The sequence below is a fragment of the Apodemus sylvaticus genome, chromosome 3 (genome assembly GCF_947179515.1).
Source record: "Apodemus sylvaticus chromosome 3, mApoSyl1.1, whole genome shotgun sequence".
Classification (NCBI taxonomy): domain Eukaryota; kingdom Metazoa; phylum Chordata; class Mammalia; order Rodentia; family Muridae; genus Apodemus; species Apodemus sylvaticus.
The window spans coordinates 11,437,418-11,457,662 of record NC_067474.1 but is presented as its reverse complement, the minus strand read 5'-3'; the positions used below and the strand labels follow the sequence as shown (position 1 = coordinate 11,457,662).

General features: G+C 40.8%; 1 protein-coding gene across 1 annotated transcript in view; it reads right to left on the bottom strand.

Moving 5' to 3' along the window:
* Vcpip1 (valosin containing protein interacting protein 1) overlaps nt 1-15,032 on the bottom strand; it is a 30,595-nt gene extending 15,563 nt beyond the window's left edge. The window contains exons 1-2 of the mRNA XM_052175975.1: nt 12,058-15,032; nt 958-1,044 (exon numbers count right to left, since the gene is read on the bottom strand). Of these exons, the coding sequence (XP_052031935.1) occupies nt 958-1,044; nt 12,058-14,764 (2,794 nt within the window). The 5' untranslated portion in view covers nt 14,765-15,032. The remainder of the gene's footprint in view (nt 1-957; nt 1,045-12,057) is intronic.
* Nucleotides 15,033-20,245: the final 5,213 nt, after the last annotated feature.

The window sequence follows — 20,245 nt, the reverse complement described above, 5'->3', positions numbered from 1 at the left end:
ACCTACGTAGAAGAAACTAGGTAGAAGTCCATCACTGGTACTCCTTCTGACTTTAAAGTCAGAGCAAGGAAGATACTTAGGCAGTAGTATCCATGACTGCAGACTCAGAGGGACATGGAAGGCTTCTATGACAACCACTACTCCCACCCCACCGCTACTTCCCCCAAAAAGTAACAGCTTAGACAGAAAACTATTGACGAGAAATCTTAAAAATTGTGATAAAGAATGCTGAAGTATAGCTCTCCACAACTATGGCTTCTGACAAGAGTGTGGGTAGGGAGGGACTCAGTTTTCTTTAAGGGGCTGGCCACTGGGAGTTTGATCATGCTTTGATAAGTACATGGTCAACACAAACTGGATTTTTTTCCTTCTTTCTTTTGAGGGGGTAAGGCCACAAGGGTTGGGGAAGGGGAGATCTGGGAGGACTGGGGAATGTGATCATGGTGTAAAATTCCCAAATAACCAATAAAGATAGTATGGGGGAAAAAGTATAACAAAGAAACTAGATTTAAAAGCAAAAAGGTGGTAGTGGTGGGATCTCATTATGTTGCCCAGACTGGGTGGGGACTCCTAGGCTCTAGAGGTTCTCCAGCATCAACACCCCAACTTTGACTATAGGCATGTGGCACCATGCCCAACTGTCAGCAGTTTTAATAAAATATCATGACTGTCCTTTTATAATATTATTACATTTTACTTATTTTGTGTGTATGTATGTGTGTGCGTGCATGGGTATACATGTGCTATGGTGCACATGTGGAGGTCAGAGGACAACTGCAGAAACTGGTTTTCTCCTCCACCATGTAGGTCCCAGGGATGGAGATCAGGCTATCAAGCTTGTCAGCATGTTCCTCTACCCTCTGAGCCGTCTCACTGGGCCCCTATTTGAGTGTTCTCAAGTTTAAAATAGCTTAGATGGAAACATTATCCAAGAATAAAAGCAGAATGTAACTATACCCATAGTTTTCTTCATAATATTGTAGAATACGCCACCCTGCTGGAACATGTGAGGAAGTCCCTTTGCGTAAGACCACACGTCTTCTCCTGAAAGACAAAAGCAGACAAAGTGTGAGCTCAAACACAAGAATGTCATCCCTGACTATGCTGACACAGGTTAGCCTAAAACAGAGATTGCAGGGCCGAGATCCAGAATGAGTGTGACACAGATGAGATATACAGTGGCATTCCAGAAAATGGATGGACCATGTCAAGGACCACGTAAAGGTGAGAGCTACTGCCAACTGCTGTTACACAGGAGCCTAGCCCAATGTTTGAAGGCTCATGTTCAGGACACCATAAAAATCTAAATTTTTAATAAGTTCCTTCAATTTTTTTGTTTTGTTTTTGTTGTTGTTTTTTGAGACAGAGTTTCTCTGTGTAGCCCTGGCTCTCCTGGAACTCACTCTGTAGTCCAGGCTGGCCTCGAACTCAGAAATCCGCCTGCCCCTGCCTCGCAAGTGCTGGGATTAAAGGCATGCTCCACCACTGCCCAGCAAGTTCTCTCAATTTTTAAATATAGGAGCTAACAAAAATATCCTTAAAACTGCACAAATCAGTACTGAGCATATTAAATAAAATACATTTTAAGTTTCAAAGTACCTCAAGGGAAACTTGCTGGTAAACACTGGTTAGGAACAGAAAAGATTATGAAAGATACTCACTCTAACGAGAATATAAAGTTGTATTGTGTACATGTGTGTTAAAAGTGAATAAAAAGAAAAAAAACAGTCAGGGAGAAAAATAAACAGATTAAACATAAGTAATTAATATTGTCTTTTGTTGCCCAAAGCTCAGAGTTCAACCCCTACCAACAGAAGGGAAAAAAGCATTTGAAAGCAGCAGAATGGAAGAAGAGAACTATGTTGATGTGCTGCTTTATACCTTCATTATTTTCATCATCATATTACATTACAGAAAATAAGAACACATAGCAATAATGAGCTAATTTTTGTCTTTCCTACTAGAAAATTTATACTGCTGGACCTAAATCTTGTATGGAAATACTGATGCTAATTAATCATATGTCTGCAACCTTTCCCATACCATAAAGAGGAATATGAAACTATGTAACACTCAGCTAAAGTTATCTTTTTTTTTCTCTTTTACTTCAAAGATTTGTTTCAGGGCGGTGGTGGCTCACGCCTGTAATCCCAGCACTCTGGGAGACAGAGGCAGGCGGATTTCTGAGTTCAAGGCCAGCCTGGTCTACAGAGTGAGTTCCAGGACAGCCAGGGCTACACAGAGAAACCCAGCCTCGGAAAAAAAAAAACCAAATCAAAAAAAAAAAAAAAAAAAAAAAAAGATTTGTCTATTTATTTTATGTATATGAGTACACCATTGCTCTCCTCAGGTACACCAGAAGAGGGCATCAGATACCACCACAGATAGCTGTGAGCCACCATGTGGTTGCTGGGAACCAAACTCAGGACCTCTGGAAGAGCAGTCAGTGCTCTCAACTGCTGAGTCATCTCTCCAGCCCCATCCCCCAAATTTTTTTGGGGGGGGTGGCTGGGGGGAAGTTCTGGATTTGGTTTTTTGGAGACAGTGTTGCTCTGTGTAGCCCTGGCTGTCCTGGAACTCACTCTGTAGACCAGGCTGGCCTCTAACTCAGAAATCTGCCCGCCTCTGCCTCCCAGAGTGCTGGGATTACAGGCGAGCACCACCACTGCCCACCCCCACCCGCCAAGTTATCTTTAGTGAACCAATTTAAAATATAAAATTTTAAGAGCCTTGGCACATGAACCTTCATTTAACCAAAACATTCAGTTACACAAACACTTTTTAATAATACAGTTCTATTACCAAAATGGCTATATTTAAATGAAGACCTGGAAAAAAGTTTGATTTAAAATATCAAATCCCCCAAGTACAAATAAATTAACAAGTCCTACACTAATAACAGCTACACTGACCAAATTTTATCTAGAAAATTTGTTTCTATGGTGATAACCTTTCATTTAGTTATGGTCATTCTTATCCTAAATAGTCACAGTTTTTCTAAAATATTCATGGATATTATTTATTTGCAAAACATCAAAAAGTAAGAATAGCAGGGTTTGGGGATTTTTGTTGTTTTGGCTTTTGGGGGTAAGAATCTGAATAGGTGCCAAAGTGAGAGTATGAGAAAATATCACATTTCTTAGCACTTGACACTCCTGACCATGTCCTCTTTAAGCAGATCATGGATCTCTTTGCTTTCATCATCTCCCCATAAAGAGTCTTCAGACATTATTTTCCAAATCAGCCATACTCCCCATAAAATATGAATAGCAGATACTCTACTATACTATTTTGTTTACGTTATGTATTTGTGTTTAATTTTATTCATTAAGGGTAAAGCTTTTTCACTATCTCTCAAGAACTAATTTTTCCCCAGAAAGGGTAATAACTACATCATCACTCTGTGGTTAAAGGAAGTATACCATCTAAGCTGCTATTATTCGCCTATCTTTGAGCAGAGAAGGTACCTTTAACAGCTTCTTCTACTGTCACAACTAAGTTCTCTATTTCATTTACAAGCAAACAAAGCTCAGAACAATGTTTAATTCTCTCAAGATCATACAACTAATAAGTGGCAAGATAGGGTATAAATCTTCACACCAATCCAAAGTTTATACATAACCCTAAAATTAAACATTTACTAGAAAAAAAAAAACATTTACTAGAACTCAAATCATGTTAAAACAAACATGATGGCTTCACAGTCCTGCTTTATAAATATGCAAGATATTAACTGGCTATAGAAAAGAGAAATTATTTCCTTTGGTATATAAATACCTCTAATAAAGTTATCTTTGTAAGATAGGGAACTAGAGATCAGAATCTTTGTACAAGTCCACCACAATCACATAAAGCTCTCCATGGCACCTTCTCCATGTATTATTACTATCTGTCTCCTGCCTAGACTACTGCCCCCACTCTACTGGTTTTCCCTGAGTCTTGTCTTCCCCAACAATTCCCTTGTTCATGTAGAGTTAAATCTCCCATACTGAAGCAAAGCAGTCCAAAAGAAATCCTCAGCTCCACAAGGAGTCCTATGGCCAGTGTAAGCTACAGGACAATGTCCAAAAAAGAAAGGGGGGGGGGGGAAGGAAAGCACATAGATAAAAGTCCAAGATCCTTTTTGATATAATACAAGAGCTAGTCCTTCTCTACCAACCTCACACCACACCTTGACTTTTTGTTTTGCTGTTGTGAGACGGGGTCTCACCAGGTAGCTGAGACTAGCTTAGAACTCTCAATCATCCTTCCTCTTCTTCCACCTCCTGAGTGCTAGAATTATAGGCATGAACCATAATCAAGCCCCAAGCCCCATTCCCTCAGCCTTAATTTTTATGATGCAACACAAACGATTCCAGTGTCCTAAGGCCAGTAATTGTTACCTATGCCTTAAAAGGCAGTTTAAAGAATAAATATAAAATTCAATAATTGCTCAACAGGTAAAGGCACACGCTTACTGCCAAGCTTGACGACCCAAATTCAATCCCTGGACCTTCATGATGGGAGGAGAACCAACTCCCTCAAGTTGTCCTCTGACTTCCACAAATGTTCTGTGGAGCATGTGCACAGGTATGTGAAAACACACACACACACACACACACACAAACTAAGTAAGTACAATAAAAATAAAGTTTAAAATTCAATTTAAGTGTCAGTTCCTCTACAATTCATATGAGTGGTTGAGTAATACTTTGATGTCAATATTTACAGAAATACCAAGGCTGCTATTATACTGCTGGCTAATTCAGATTCAGGGAAAGATCAGTGGTTCACTAGACTTTCTATTCCCAGGACCTAGCACAGCACTGAACAACTGCATTCTTGATACTAGTTGAATAAGTACATAGAATGAGTACCACAAATGAGTTTTTTTTCTGGCTAGAGAAAAAACATCAGTTAAGAGCACCTGCTTCTCTTTCTTCTACAGGACCTGGGTTCAATTCTCAACACCTACTTGGCAACTTACAATCAGCTGTTTCAGGAGATCTGACACTTTCTTTTGGCTTTGGGGAGCACTAGGCAAACAAGTGGTATAAACATGCATGTAAAAAAAGAATAAAAAAAATGAAAGTAACATAACTGAATATCTGTAAAACAGCACCACCTGTTTTCAAGACTAATAAATCAAACTCTGCAAAAACAAAAAGTGGCTCCATCTCTTTAGGACAAACTCTTAAGAAAAGAAGAATATCATGGTGAAGCCTCCATTATATCAACACAGTATTCTACGATAGTGTCTCAACTAGTTTTACTTCATAGTCACCTGTTTTTCATAGTACAACAGTAAAACATTTCTATTTGATGTACTATGTGTGAAGATAGAAAATGCACCACATCTCTTTTCACTGTCTTCTTCTGGAATCCTTCCTAGAGCCTTCAGTTCTCCCCTCTAAACAGAGATATACATAGCAGAAGTACTAAAGATGATTTTCTTCTACTTTGTCTGTTTTGTTTTGTTTTTCTTCCTATTTCAGAAGCGATTTTTAGGGCTGGAGAGATGGCTCAGCAGTTAAGAGCACTGACTACTCTTCCAGAGGTCCTGAGTTCAATTCCCAGCAACCACATGGTGGCTCACAACCACCTGTAACAGGATCTGATGCCCTCTTCTGGTTCAATATACTTGTCATATATATTTATAATAAATAAAAAATCTTTAAAAAAAACAAGCGATTTTTTAATTTTACATTTACATTAAATGTAAATTTATATTAAATTTACATTAAAAACTCTGTTTCAAGGTGGAGTGTGGTGGTGTGCACCTTTAATCCCAGACAAAAGCAGGTGGATCTCTTTGAATTTGAAGTCAGCCTGGTCTACAAAGCTAGTCCGTGAGTACCAGGACAGCCAGAGCTACCCAGAGAAACCCTGTCTCAAAAAACAAAAAGCAGCCGGGCGGTGGTGGTACACGCCTGTAATCCCAGCACTCTGGGAGGCAGAGGCAGGCAGATTTCTGAGTTCGAGGCCTGCCTGGTATACAGAGTGAGTTCCAGGACAGCCAGGGCTATTATACAAAGAAACCCTGTCTCGGAAAAAAAACAACAACAAAAACAAAAAACAAAAAAGAAAGAAAGAAAAAAAAAGCAAAAACAAAACAAAAAGCTACCACGTTACTTTATATATATAAAGGAAATTCTTTGGAAGAAAATAAAAGTAAGTAAAATATTTCATATATTTCAGAACGTGATTAATTTAATCTCCAAAGTATAATTACATAAATTACCTATAATATATACTACCAACATCATATTCAACTTTATGACTATTCTCACTACAGATGTACCACATATAAATAAGTAAAACCATTCAATGGTACATAAGGAATACCACCATAAATAAATGTATAAGCATGATCTAGATTTCAAACTTTTCACCTAGCATTTGAAGAAAAATATAAAGAGCGAATAAAAATATAGAGATCCAACATCACCTAAAAGAAAAAAAAATAAACACCTGACTTCCAAATGTGATTTTGGAAAATCCTGAGGTATTATGATGGGCTTAGTAAGTAGAAACGAGTTTGCTAAGCATGCATGAGATCTTAGATTCAACCACCAGTACCACCTTCACCAGTAAGTACAAAAGAAATCATAAATGTTATGAGAGTTTTGGATGCTGGAGGTTGATCCAAATAGGCCCTATATTTTAAAAGTATATAGTAAAAAGCCACAGTCCTTTCAGGAAGAAAAACAGTGTAATAAAATCCAATAAACTTCTCCATTTTTCAAAAGTTGGTAGCGAACTAAGATAACTACAGTCAAATTTTGTTTTCAAAACCTATCTTTAGCTGGGCGGTGGTGGCGCACGCCTGTAATCCCAGCACTCTGGGAGGCAGAGGCAGGCGAATTTCTGAGTTCAAGGTTAGCCTGGTCTACAGAGTGAGTTCCAGGACAGCCAGGGCTATACAGAGAAACCCTGTCTCGAAAAAACCAAATCCAAAAAAAAACAAAAAAAAAAACAAAAAAAAAAAAAACAAAAAAACCAACCAAACAAAAAAACAAAACCTATCTTTGCCTCCCAATAATGCTATGATAATAGGAAAATAGTAAGAAAAAAAGAAATGAGCCAAATTCTTATGGTAGATCATATCTACCATAGTTATCATATAATAAAATACAAAATAAGTGATCTACAAGGAATTGTACTAATATATTTTGCAAAGTCATAGTTGGGTGTTGAGTTAAACACTATATAAGTAATGAAGATGGCAGTCCGAAAAAACTAAATAAACTCCAATGGTCTGGATAAAATGTATTGAAAGTACATGTGCAATATATTACCATTATATGTTTCAAAGCAACTGTGACTATTTCCATGAATGTCCCATACTGAGATGACTGATATATTATTTTGTTGATATAATACAAAATCTATTCATGAATATTGTACTTAAAAACAAAAGAAGGTACGGTCCTAATCAATCCTAGTACCACGAAAACAAATAAAAGCTCATAACAGCTCTTTTCTCCACCCCATGACCTCCATTATATAAACTGTGCTCTATCACACCCTCCCCAGCATGATAAATTTAAGCCATCTGAAACCATTAGCTAAAAAACAAAACCAGCCTGAAAAAAAGGAAAAACACATCTCTGGGCACTACAAATCAGCACATTTCACAAAGACATGCATGCAATCTCTCTCTCTCTCTCTCTCTCTCTCTCTCTCTCTCTGTGTGTGTGTGTGTGTGTGTGTGTGTTTGAGAGAGAGAGAGAGAGATATCAGTGTAATCAAATAAGACATTTTTCTAAAATGTTGTAACTGATATATTTGAGGTCTATCATTTTTTGTGTCTATATAAAAGAAGGTTGAGCCGGGTGGTGGTGGCGCACACCTTTGATCCCAGCACTTTGGAGGCAGAGGCAGGAGGATTTCTGAGTTCGAGGCCAGCCTGGTCTACAGACTGAGTTCCAGGACAGAGAAACCTTGTCTCAAAAAAAAAAAAGACAGAAAAAGAAAAGAAGGTTGGTTGTGTTTTGATAAAAGCTATAAAATCAGAAGACTTCCTCAGCAGAGACCCTTGGAAGCAAGTTGTGATGATCTAAATGAGAAATGCTCCTCCCACCACCACCACCACAGTCTCCAGAATTTGATTGTTTGGTTTTGAGTTGGTGGCAATGTTAGGGTAGATTTAGGAGGTATGGGCTTGCTGGAGTCAGTCTGTCATTTCAAAGCCTCCCTGTGCCATTCACGGTAAGCTCTTTGCTTCCTGCTGCCATTTTTAAGATGTGAGCTCTCAGCTTACTGAAACAGATGCCACACCTGCATATTGCCACATTTCCCTGCTATGATGGTGATGTACTCTCTTACTCCTCTGGACCCACAAGTGGCCCTGGTCAAAGTGTTTTAGCATTGCAATAGATAAATAGCTAACACATAAGTTCACAGAAGGCAGGAACTATGTCACCATTCATCTGACAAAGTCTCAGGCTCACAGCATACATTCGTTCTGATGAACTAATTTGTGTTCATTACTCAGTATGCATTTGCCTGGTAGCATGAAATGTGACAGGACTACATTAGGTGATAAGGCATCCATTAAAACAAGTTAACTTTTCTATGTTTGTAGATTTCAAATTTCAAATTTTCCCTCTTCTAGTGGGGAAGGGGCAAATAAATAATTAAACCAACAAGCTTGTAATGGGTGCTATAAGGAAAATGAATAGGATATTAAAATAAAGAGGATCTACTGAGAATAGTAAGCAAAAGTTGATCACACTTGAGAGGATATATTCAAAACTAAATATAAGTGAGAAGGTAAATAAGTATTGTAAAGCTTGATTTTCAAGCAGCTAATTTCTGCATTTTGAAATTTACAAATTTCCAAATAACTCCTATTATTTTTTAGCATCACCAATCTAAACACCAAGTTACAATATATGGTCATATGTATGTAACTATTTCAAAACTAATGTTTTTACAAACACATTACTTTTTTTTTCCTGAGACAGGGTTTCTCTGTGTAGCCCTGGCTGTCCTGAACTCACTTTGCAGACCAGGTTGGTCTAGAAATCCGCCTGCCTCTGCCTCCCAAGTGCTGGGATTAAAGGCGTACGCCACCACCCCCAGCGGCATTACTTTTAAAGAGTACCTTCTACATAATACATAATACACTCTTCTACATCAGAGACCAAAGCAGCCAGTCTTAGTACTTTGCTTGTTTTGGGTTTTGATAATTTTTTTTCTTTCTTTCTTTTTTTTTTTTAATATTTATTTATTTATTATATGTAAGTACACTGTAGGTGTCAGATCTCTTTATGGATGGTTGTGAGCCACCATGTGGATGCTGGGATTCGAACTCATGACCTTTGGAAGAGCAGTCAGTGCTCTCACCCGCTGAGCCATCTCTCCAGCCCCCTTTTTTTCTTTTTCTTTTTGATGGCTGTCATCACTGGAGACAGAGGGTTGCTAATGTAATCTAGGCTCAAGACAAGCTCATGATCCTTACACCATAGGTTTTCAAGTGTTTGGAGTGCTAGCATAGGTGTATGCACCACCATACCAGGTTTGTGTTATTTCTTAAAGCAGAAATTTCTCAAATGCTACTACTTTAAATTAGCAAAATACACCTTTATACTTAAATTTTGTGTTGGTAATAAATATATATAAAAAAAGCTCATGGCTTATGGACGGCTATGTAAATATTAAAGGTGAAGAGGCAAAGGATCAGAATAGAAGGTGGCATCTTGGGGAACTCATTCTAGTCTAAACTAGTTCCTAGAATTAGATGCAGGTAGCTTAAATCAGTATTTTTTGAAAAGTAATTACAGGAGGGCAATGGTGGCTCAGGCCTTTAATCCCAGCACTTGGGAGGCAGAGGCAGGTAGATTTCTGAGTTCGAGGCCAGCCTGGCCTACAGAGTGAGTTCCAGGACAGCCAGGGCTACACATAGAAACTGTCTTGAAAAACCAAAAAAAAAAAAAAAAAAAGTAATTATAAGCTGGTTTTTTTTTTTATTAACTTTCATTACAGAATATATTACAATACTAAGCAAATACTTAAGACTACTGATTTATATAAGGTGACCCATGTCAATGTATTCATCTACAATGGGGTAAATGGAATCCTTACCTATACTCTCACTCATTAGTCTAACAACTAATCTTTTAAATCAAATGTAGCTAATTGAAGGGTAAAAGTAAATGCTCTACGGAATCAGGTAAAGAGGGTGTTCTGCAGAGAGGTCAAAACCAAGACTCAAAAAATATTCCTAGCCCTCAGCAAAAATTGCTTAAAAACAAAAGATTTATTATTATATGTAAGTACACTGTAGCTGTCTTCAGACACACCAGAAGAGGTCAAATCTCACTACAGATGGTTGTGAGCCACCATGTGGTTGCTGGGATTTGGAACTCAGGACCTTCGGAAGAGCAATCAGTGCTCTTAACTGCTGAGCCATCTTTCCAGCCCTAAAGATTACCTTTCTAGTTACCAGAATTATCATGGACCCCAGGTGATATATTTCTCCTTTGTTACAACAGTGTATAAGCATCTGCTTTTCAGACTCTTCTTCAATGTTGAATGCTGACAATCCATTCCATTTCTGCAGATACAGTCTTTCTTTAGACATGTTAAATTCAATTAAAAACAAAACCCTTCAAACTGCTTACTATTCGTTGGACACTAGTTACTGGATATACAAAGTCAATAGGAGATATTCACCACATAAATGTTCAAATTTATCCTCTCTTAAGACAGACATTATCATCCTGTTTTAACTTGGGAAACTGCCAGTCTTAAAATGTTTTCTGTATATACCTAATTTTGCCCATTTTGTGAGGATGTTATTTTCAGAGTCCTGGGAATACTTTACCTATGTTCATATCAACTACAAGTGATCTCTTGTATAGAAGTAATTGAATTATTGGGGAGTTAATAGTTTTCCTGAAATCACTAAGTATTAGAGCCAAGAGTCAAATTGTGTCTTCTGATTCCCAACATCATACAGCCATTCCTCTATTCCACAAAGTCTCTATGAAACCACAATGTCTCAGAAATATGTGAAATACCTAGGCTGGTTTCTCCAATTCAGTTTTTATGCCTACCAAACCAAAATGGACAATATCAAGTAGAAAGTTTGTGCCATTTTTATATCTCCCATGAACTAGAAGGCTCCCAACTTAATAAGCCAGTAATAACAAATCATTATAGTAGACCAAGGCCCAATTCACTACTATTTAGTAGTCTGAGAAAACAGAATCAAAAGCCAGCACTTTTCTAGCTAAAAGTTCTAATCTCAGCAAAATTAAGTCTCATCTAACAACTAATCTTTTAAATTTTACTTCAAATTTGAAAACTTGCATAAAGCATATTAACACCGACTTAATGACAAAGGTTAAGCAAATAATGTAAAAAGTGTACCACTAGGCAGGATCCCAAATCATCTAAAGGCTGAAATTACCATATTTAGCTAATAATATATTTTCCTTCAATTTATACTAAATTATCAAAAAGAAATTCCTAACCCCATTGCCATCTCTCTTGTTTGTTTCTTACGGAGCTATTCATTGCAATTATGGCATTCATTGCAATTATGGCAGAGTCACTGAGCCATAAAATTAAACACAAAACCGAGCATACACATAAGAAAAACTTAATGAAGGAAGAACAGGAAATGGAGGAGGTAGGCTAGTATGTGGGAGTGCAGTGAGACTATAAACACCAGAAACTGCAATTCATCAAACAGGAAGTCCTGAAATCACATGACAGACAGGAAAATGAAATTAAAAATAAATGAAAAAGATCAAGATGGAGCTCAGTCAGGGAGAAAAAGGGGGTTAACTATAAATACATTTGGTTTTTTTAAACAAATTTTGAAATAATATATATTTAATCATCTGGAAGCAGATGAGTAACTACTTTCATTCTGTAGTTTCATGCTGTTCTAATTCACTCAATAATCATATTAGTATCTACTACCAAACACTAAGAAATATAATTTTCTCCTACGTATAAAATTAAGTATTTATGTTAACAACAGGTTTTTTCCCCCTCTCCACAACAAACTCAGTATTTTATACTCACAATTAAAATATACCATCTGAGTTCAATTGCTCTTACCCATTAACGTTGCTAAAAGACACAAGGAGTACATTTCTTTGTCAGCTTGCTCCTGAAGTTCCTTGGACGACAGTTTACCAGTAACAGCAATCTCTTCTTGTTTCACAGTGTGGGCTGAGTGTGCAGCAGTGGATGGACCACCTTCTGCTTTTCCCTTTAAGATCTCTATTGTAATTCTGTCACCGTGCTGTAAAGGAACTGGCTCCTTTTCCATTCCTGCCTGGGGTGGCATTAGCTCTTTAGGAGGAAAGCCATATCGAATACACTGTAAATACGGAGGAATGTTGAACTCTCTGGCAATACTTTCCTGAAGTTCAAAAAAGGTTGTTGAAGGCTTAAGGGTAACCATGGACTGCCGTCCATCATTAGTTGTTATTCGAATCTTCTTCTCCTTAGAAGTGGTAGGTGAGTAGGGAGCCTTGGTGGGGGTGGCAGGTGCAGATGAAGGCCCATCACGAATAGTACTTGGAGAAACAGTTCTGGGCTGCCCCTTTTGCTCTTGTTTTAATTTCTCTGTTTTCCGTTTCTGCATCACAGAAGCTTGTTCTGTGATGTTCTGTTGAATAGTTCTTTCAGTTTTACTCATGTTTAATTCTTCCTTGTGCAAAGTTTTTGTTTTCTGTCCAGTAAGAATAATTTTAGTTGGTAGCTGAGACTCCAATTCTTGGCCTTGCATATCTCCAACTCTCTGAGCATGAGCACCATCTATATTTACAGGAGTGTAATCATCAGGATTCTTTTTTGCAGTCTGATGCAATATAGTGTGGACAACTTTCTGAACTAGGATCTCACTCCCAAATTCACCTGGAAAGTGCTTGGTAACAAGTTTCATTGCAACATCATAAACATTACTATTCAAAGATGGATCACTTTCATACTGGAACCAATATACTGTTTCTCTGACTACTCTTCCTCCCCACTCCAAAGTGATAGGAAAAGCTTCTGGAAGATTGTCATATTCTTTACCTTCCCAAAAGTGTTTGAATCCACAACCACACTTGCCACCAGTCGACCTAGAATTAGTTCTGTCTCCATCCAAATACACAATAGAGCCATCTCCTCTGACTCTTCGCACAGATGAGCCATGGCACCAATTACAAGCTGTTAGATTACTCAATCCATAGTCCGGTAGCAGAACATCTTTCACTGGATCATATGAACAAACCAAATTGTTTAAGGGAAAGCTGTAATTTTTGTCAGGCCTCAGCTGCCCATGAGTACTTTTTGCCAGGTTATACAGTTTCCCTCCTGGAGCCAACCACTCAGGAGGAACATGAAGTTCAGAAAGGGCACCACAGAGCAAACACTTGTGAAGGCGATTATCCATTACTGCTTTCTTAGCAGCTGCTGTAACTTCCTCAGGCTGAACTCCTATCACCCCAGTCCTTCTGTAGAAATACTGATGTACATCAGCAACCAAACTTGGATGGATACCATGTTTGTCCATAAAGACTTCTTCCATAGCAGCAACCAGCCTAAGTAAGTACTTATCCTGCAAACTTCTGTCTCCTCCAATAACACAGCCACCATCCTCCTCAAGCTTGATGTACTTTTTAATAAGGTCCTGAGGCACACCCCATGCTTTAGGTAGCAAATTCATGGGGAGTTTGGGCAGGGCAGCCCCCTTTATGCCTACCAAGGGGATATAATGGTTTCTACCAGAGCTACTCCACGCAATACAGATTGGCTTGTTCAGATGACCATCTCTCCCAGTGCATTTCTCTGCAGGTATGAGCCCAGGTAGAAAGGTGGCTGAATAATCACCAGAGCTTCTCATGCCGCTGAGGGAATCCAAAAGAATTATGGGACGATGTAACACATTGGCAAGGCCGAATATGTGGATATTCCTCAGGCCTAAGGGGACACCTTCAGGTGGCACGAACAGAGGGTCACATTCATTGATAATGTCCTCCCACTCGGCAGCATCAATGAAGTCATGGAACAGGGCTTGATATCGGGCTAGGTGCTGCTGAAAGTGCTGCTTAAGATTCTCCCTCAGGGCATGCCAGAAGAGCTCTCGGCCTACCAGCGCCCTGGACACAGCGTGCACGAGGCAGTGTCCATCCCCATCCACATGCACTGGAATGAGGCATTCTTGACTTTTATTGGCCCGTTTGATATCCTCGAGGGTGTCATGCAAATACAGGAGGCTTCCGGAGCGGTCCTTGCCGTAGCCCACCGTGTTGACGTGCTCTGGTTCGATGAGGAAGGCCCGGTCACCGAGTAACGCGCAATCGAACAGTTCGCCTTGGTTCATGTCCCGGAGGAGCTTGGCCCGGCCCGTTTGTTTGTCCATTCCATAGCGTGCCAATATGGGCGACAATAATTTGCAGTGGTAGTTGGAGAGGCCCATCACCTTTACCAGTTCCGTGTTCTTCTTGGGAGCCCCCGTGACGCCGAGGAGCGCGTTCCGCAGCAGATTGTGCAGCACGACGTCCGGGTCGGTCACCTCCTCCACTCCCAGCAGCTGTTGCTGCTCGTGCCGCTGCCCGCACTCGGTACACTCGATGCTGACAGAACCCGAGGCCGGGAAGAAGAGGCGCGCCTGGCACTTGGGATCCGGGCAGCTCCCGGAAAGGATTCTCCGGTCCCTTCGCCTCGAAAGGCCCCCCGGAGCGGCCGCCGCCGCCAGAGACGACGAAGTCTGCGGGGCCTCGGGGGGAGGCGGCGGCGGCGGCAGAGGAGGAGGAGGCGGCGGCTGAGACATCGCTCTCGGCTCTCGCTCTGCGTCCCAAGCGACCCTCAAAGGCGCATAGCCAGACCTCCGCCGGCCCGACGAGGTCTAGTCCAGGCCCGGGGCGAATGGCTTTCCTTTCCCTACCAGTTCCTCCTCCTCCTAGGCGAAGGCGGAAGCGCCGGACGTTGTTTCTCTTCTCACTTCTCCACTGCCTTAGCCGTTGCCCCGAACGTAACGGCCACCACCCCACCCCGCACTCACACTCACTCACTCTCGCTCTCTCCCTCAGACACAGACATACACGCCCTCACTGAGACTGCGCAGGCGTAGCTTCCGCTCTGCCCTCTGGGAACGGGAGTCTTCCGGCTCCTCTCTCGCGAAGGAGTGTTAGGCGCTTCCGTCCAGAAAGAACTTCAAATACCATGATGCAAAGCGACTCGACGCACGCGGAGAGGAGGAACAGGAAGGCACTCGGGAGGGGGGGCAGAAAGGAAGTCGATGACTCGCGGGGCTTGTCGGTAGTTGTATTTTTAACTGGATCTCTTTTGTAGTTTGTCCCCCATGCTATGGCCCAGGAGAAAGAGTCAGAGAAATCATATTTCTTAGGATACTGTGGGTAGTGTCCCGCTGCACTTTCCCCTTGCGCATAAAGGAGTGTGCTTTGGGAAGACAAAGTGAAAAGGATTGGTGTGGAAAAGGGTCTAAAGTCCACCACCACTGCCAGGAAGTGGAATCCAATTATTTAGTCCGGGTTAAAGGTCCTAAGAAAATGGAAGCGGGAGTTTCCTTTCTTTTCTCTCTCTTCTCTCTTCTCTCTTCTCTCTCTCTCTCTCTCTCTCTCTCTCTCTCTCTCTCTCTCTCTCTCTCTCTCTCTCTCTCTCTCTTTTTTTTCGAGACAGGGTTTCTCTGTGTAGCCCTGGATGTCCTGGAACTTACTCTGTAGACCAGGCTGACCTCACACTCAGAAATCCGCCTGCCTCTGCCTCCCAAGTGCTGGGATTAAAGGCGTGCGCCACCGTCGCCCTGCTAAAGAGGGAGTTTTCTACAAGGCCACATTTTTTTTAAAGTAATTTTTCAAATACGATATCATTCCTTTAAAATTACCATTTAGCTAGCAAGTACCGTAACTGAGTTCTACCTTATTCGTAGTTATAATCATGTACTCTACTGCTATAATTTGAGAGAAAATTAACAAGAAGTGAACAACAGCTGGTGTCCAGTGGCAAAATCTGGCTGTTTTGGTTGGGCCAGAAGAAATTTAAATTATTATTTTTTAATATCTATGTGTTTGAACAGTGAACAGCAAGCACTTCCCTAAAAAGTTAAAAATTTTAAAACACCTTGTGTCAGATAACCTTCTTAGATCAAGAAAATATTTGTTTTTCTGTATCATTCAGTAACTGGAACAGCAGATGCTATTTTCTTTTTGTTTGTTTGTTTGGTTGGTTGGTTTTTCGAGACAGGGTTTCTCTGTGTATCTCTGGCTGTAGACGAGGGTGGCCTCGAACTCAGAAATCAGCCTTCCTCTGCCTCCCAAGTGCTGGGGTTAAAGGCGAGCACCACCACAGCCTAGCTAGATGCTATTTTCAAAAGACCGTTAGTGGCCTGGAAAGCTGATGCATGGAGAGACATCCAGCAGGAGGCCAACCTAGGCTATGGGGCAGGAACTTGTCAGAACAAAACAAAAAACCTTCATGGAGAAAGTATATTCAAGAGTAGATGAGAACTTAGTAAACTAGAGTTGTAGAGCATTTTGGGCAAGATGAGTAGTATTTATCCTGTATAGAGGTGAGAGGGGTTAAGTCCACAGTAATTCCAGACTGAAGCAACCATCAGAATCAAAGGCAGCACTCCAGCAAGAAGTCTGGAGTCTGGGAGCAGCCTGGGAATTTACATTTTGAGCAGGGTGTCTGGCTGGTGAGGTTAATGATGGGAAGGTCACAGTTTGAGAATTACTGCTGGACAACTTGTGAGAACACATTTAAAAAAAGCATCCTGTTATTATGTTTGTCCTTTTTTTGTTTGTGTAGAACTCACTAAATAGATCCACAGAGATCCGTCTGCCTCTGTCTCCTGAGTGATGGGACAAAAGATGTTTGCCACCAACCTGTCTTCTTTTTTAAGTATTAAGGAAATTGCTTGTCATCGAATAAAATAAGTCTTAAAAAATAAGTCTAGCAGGGCTGTGGTGGCGCGCGCCTTTAATCCCAGCACTCTGGGAGGCAGAGGCAGGCGGATTTCTGAGTTCGAGGCCAGCCTGGTCTACAGACTGAGTTCCAGGACAGCCAGGGCTACACAGAGAAACCCTGCCTCGAAAAATCAAAATAAAATAAAATAAAATAAAATAAAAGTCTAAAAGAAAGGTAACATTGTCTGTTAACAGTTACTATGCCTGAGCCATAGGCACAGAGGTTTTTGTTTTTTGTTTTGTTTTGTTTTTGGATTTTTTTTTTTTTCCAAGACAGGGTTTCTCTGTATAGCCCTGGCTGTCCTGGAACTCACTCTGTAGACCAGGCTGGCCTCAAACTCAGAAATCTGCCTGCCTCTGCCTCCCAAGTGCTGGGATTACAGGTGTGTGCCACCACCGCCCTGCACAGAGGAGGTTTTTTGTTTTGTTTTTGTCTTATTTTGTTTTGCTAGACAGGGTTTCTCTGTGTAGCACAGGCTATCATTCTTGACCTCTAGCTCAGGCTGGCCTCAAACTCAGTCTTTCTACCACCATCTTGTAGGTGTTGGGATTATAGATCCAACATATGGCTGAAGTTGCATCTCCTTCCCTCCCAAGATAGGCTGTCACTCTATAATCATAACTGACTTGGAATTCCCTATGTGGACAAGTCTGGCACAGAACTCATGAGCTCTGTCTGCCTCTGCCTCCCAGTTGCTGGGATTAAAGGCATGCACCATCGTGCCTGGCTTGACGCTGAATCTTCATGGACATAAGCCTAACGTTTTACAGTTTAAATTAATATTAATTTAAATAGTAAGTCTGAGTAACCAATGCCCCAGGGCTGCTTGTGACTGCACGTGTGTTTCTTTTCATCTTCCCCACACTCTGTCTCCCCCTTTGCATAGTACATGATGAATACTTTTGTTAGGAAGGAAAATAAAGATTACGAGGTCACTTAACAGCTGCAGCGTAATTCTAGTAATAACCTTGCATTTTTCTCGAAGGTCTTGGTCTCCTTCTTGGAGGTCTCCTCCTCCCTCCTCTTCCCTTCCTTTTTCCTTCTCTTCCATTAGCTCTGTTCCTTAAACAGTATAACTTGTTCTAATTCTGTGATAATTAAAATCATAACAAAATGTACTGTACACTTTTTTGTATCCATACATAAGAGATATGTTAATAGATAAGAGCAAGAGTATAATTCAAAATACATTTTTAGGACTCTTTGTTACTAATGTAAATCATTTTATATTTTTCTAACATGTGAATATATCAAAATGATGATATAACAAAAATTAAATCCAAGGCAATCTTCCAGGGCTTGTGTATTTTGGCAAGCAGCAAGTTAATGTGGAATTTGTGTATTGACAACATCAGAACTGAGTCTCAATGGGTCATGTCAGAAAGTCCTTCAAATGGAGCCTCAGTCAAGAAAATTACAACGCAGGGACACCAGCACTTCCTTCACAGCGAACTGTGCTTTCCAACCCAAGGGTGCTCGGCATGCACACCATGAGTCCTGTGCAGCTTAGCAGCATCAGGCTGAAGGGAAGGTTTTGTCTTCAAGTCAGACTGCATCAGTGTGGTGGTTTGAATGAAATGTCCCCAGTAAGTTTAGATAGTGGAGCACTGGGTCCCCAGCTGGTGGTGCAGCCTTGCTAGCGCAAGTAAGTCACTGGGGGCAGGTTTTGAAAGTTTATAGCTACCTGCCACACACAGTTTGTTCTCTCTGCTATGTGTTAATGGCTGAAGATGTAATCTCTCAGATCCCTGCTCCTGCAGCTCTGCCCATTTACAGCCATGCTGCCCCTTGTCATGATGGACTTTTTTTGTTTTGTTTTGTTTTTTCGAGACAGGGTTTCTCTGTGTAGCTCCTGCTGTCCTGGAACTCACTCTGTAGACCAGGCTGGCCTTGAACTCAGAAATTCACCTACCTCTGCCTCCCAGAGTGCTGGGATTACAGGTGTGCGCCACTACTGCCCCAGCCCAAGTGCCCCCGGTTCATGATGGACTTTTACACACACACACACACACACACACAAATCCAACCAGGAAAAATACACAAAGGTATGCTTTGGGCTTAAGATACTGAACCATGTTCTACAGATACATCTGCTGGATTTGCATTGTTTACAGAATATATTGTATGGTGATCTTGGATTGATGAAAGGTTGAGGTAATCATGGTATTGGTTTCCCAAGCCATCTCTTGGCACAATTGATAAGTAGCGTTTTCCCTGGCTTTAGCAATTGAACCACTTTGAACGATATCAGAAGCACACATTTGGAAAACCAAGTACAGACGGCGCACTTGTCATGGGTTCCGCTTTTATCTGTAGCCTTTAAAAAGTTCTCTTTAGCTGGGCGGTGGTGGCACATGTCTGTAATCCCAGCACTCTAGGAGACAGAGGCAGGCGGATTTTTGAGTTCCAGGACAGCCAGGGCTACACAGAGAAACCCTGTCTTGAAAAAAAAAAAAAAAAAAACAAATCAAAATAAATAAATAAATAAATAAATAAATAATTAAAAAATAAAATAAAAATGACTGTGTTTGGCTATTCCTTCCCCTTCATGAATCTACCTTCACAGATATTTTCTTGTTTTGGGAGAAGGACCAGAAGGATATATAGAGCAAGTGTGGAGGGTTGCCTGACTGAAGAATTAGATCCACATGTGGTAATTACAAATGCTGGTTCTGAGCCCAGCTGCCTAGAATGAGTCGTGGCTCTGTCATTTCGTGCCTGTTTGAACCAGTAAACGTGTTTGTCCTGCCCGTGTCTCCATATCTTCACTTATAAACTTATAAAATAAAGGTGCTCCTTATGAGGAGGAGGTTGCATCTAGGGAGATCCTGGATAATGCTTAGAATAGAGTCACCATGTGCTGAGAGTGGATCATCATATGATCATATGATCATTATGTGTGCAGAGGTGGGAGAAGAAAATCACTTCTGAGCACTCACTGTGAACCATAAACCTGTATGCTTTCCCCACTGATCTGTGTAAGTTAGGGGTTTTGTTTGTTTGTATTTGTGTGCCTGTTGCTCTTTGAATTGGCTTGATTTGAGGTTTCTGGTGATTGGTTTAATTTCGGTTAGGTTTTTTTGTTTGGTTGGTTGTTTTTTTGTTTTGTTTTGTTTTGGGTTTTTTTTGGGGTTTTTTGGATTTGGTTTTTCACAGAAACATTTTTTTTCCCCGAGACAGGGTTTCTCTGTGTAGCCCTGGCTGTCCTGGAACTCACTCTGCAGACCAGGCTGGCCTCGAATTCAGAAATCCGCCTGCCTCTGCCTCCCAGAGTGCTGGGATTACAGGTGTGTGCCACCACCACCTGGCTTGGTTTGGTTTT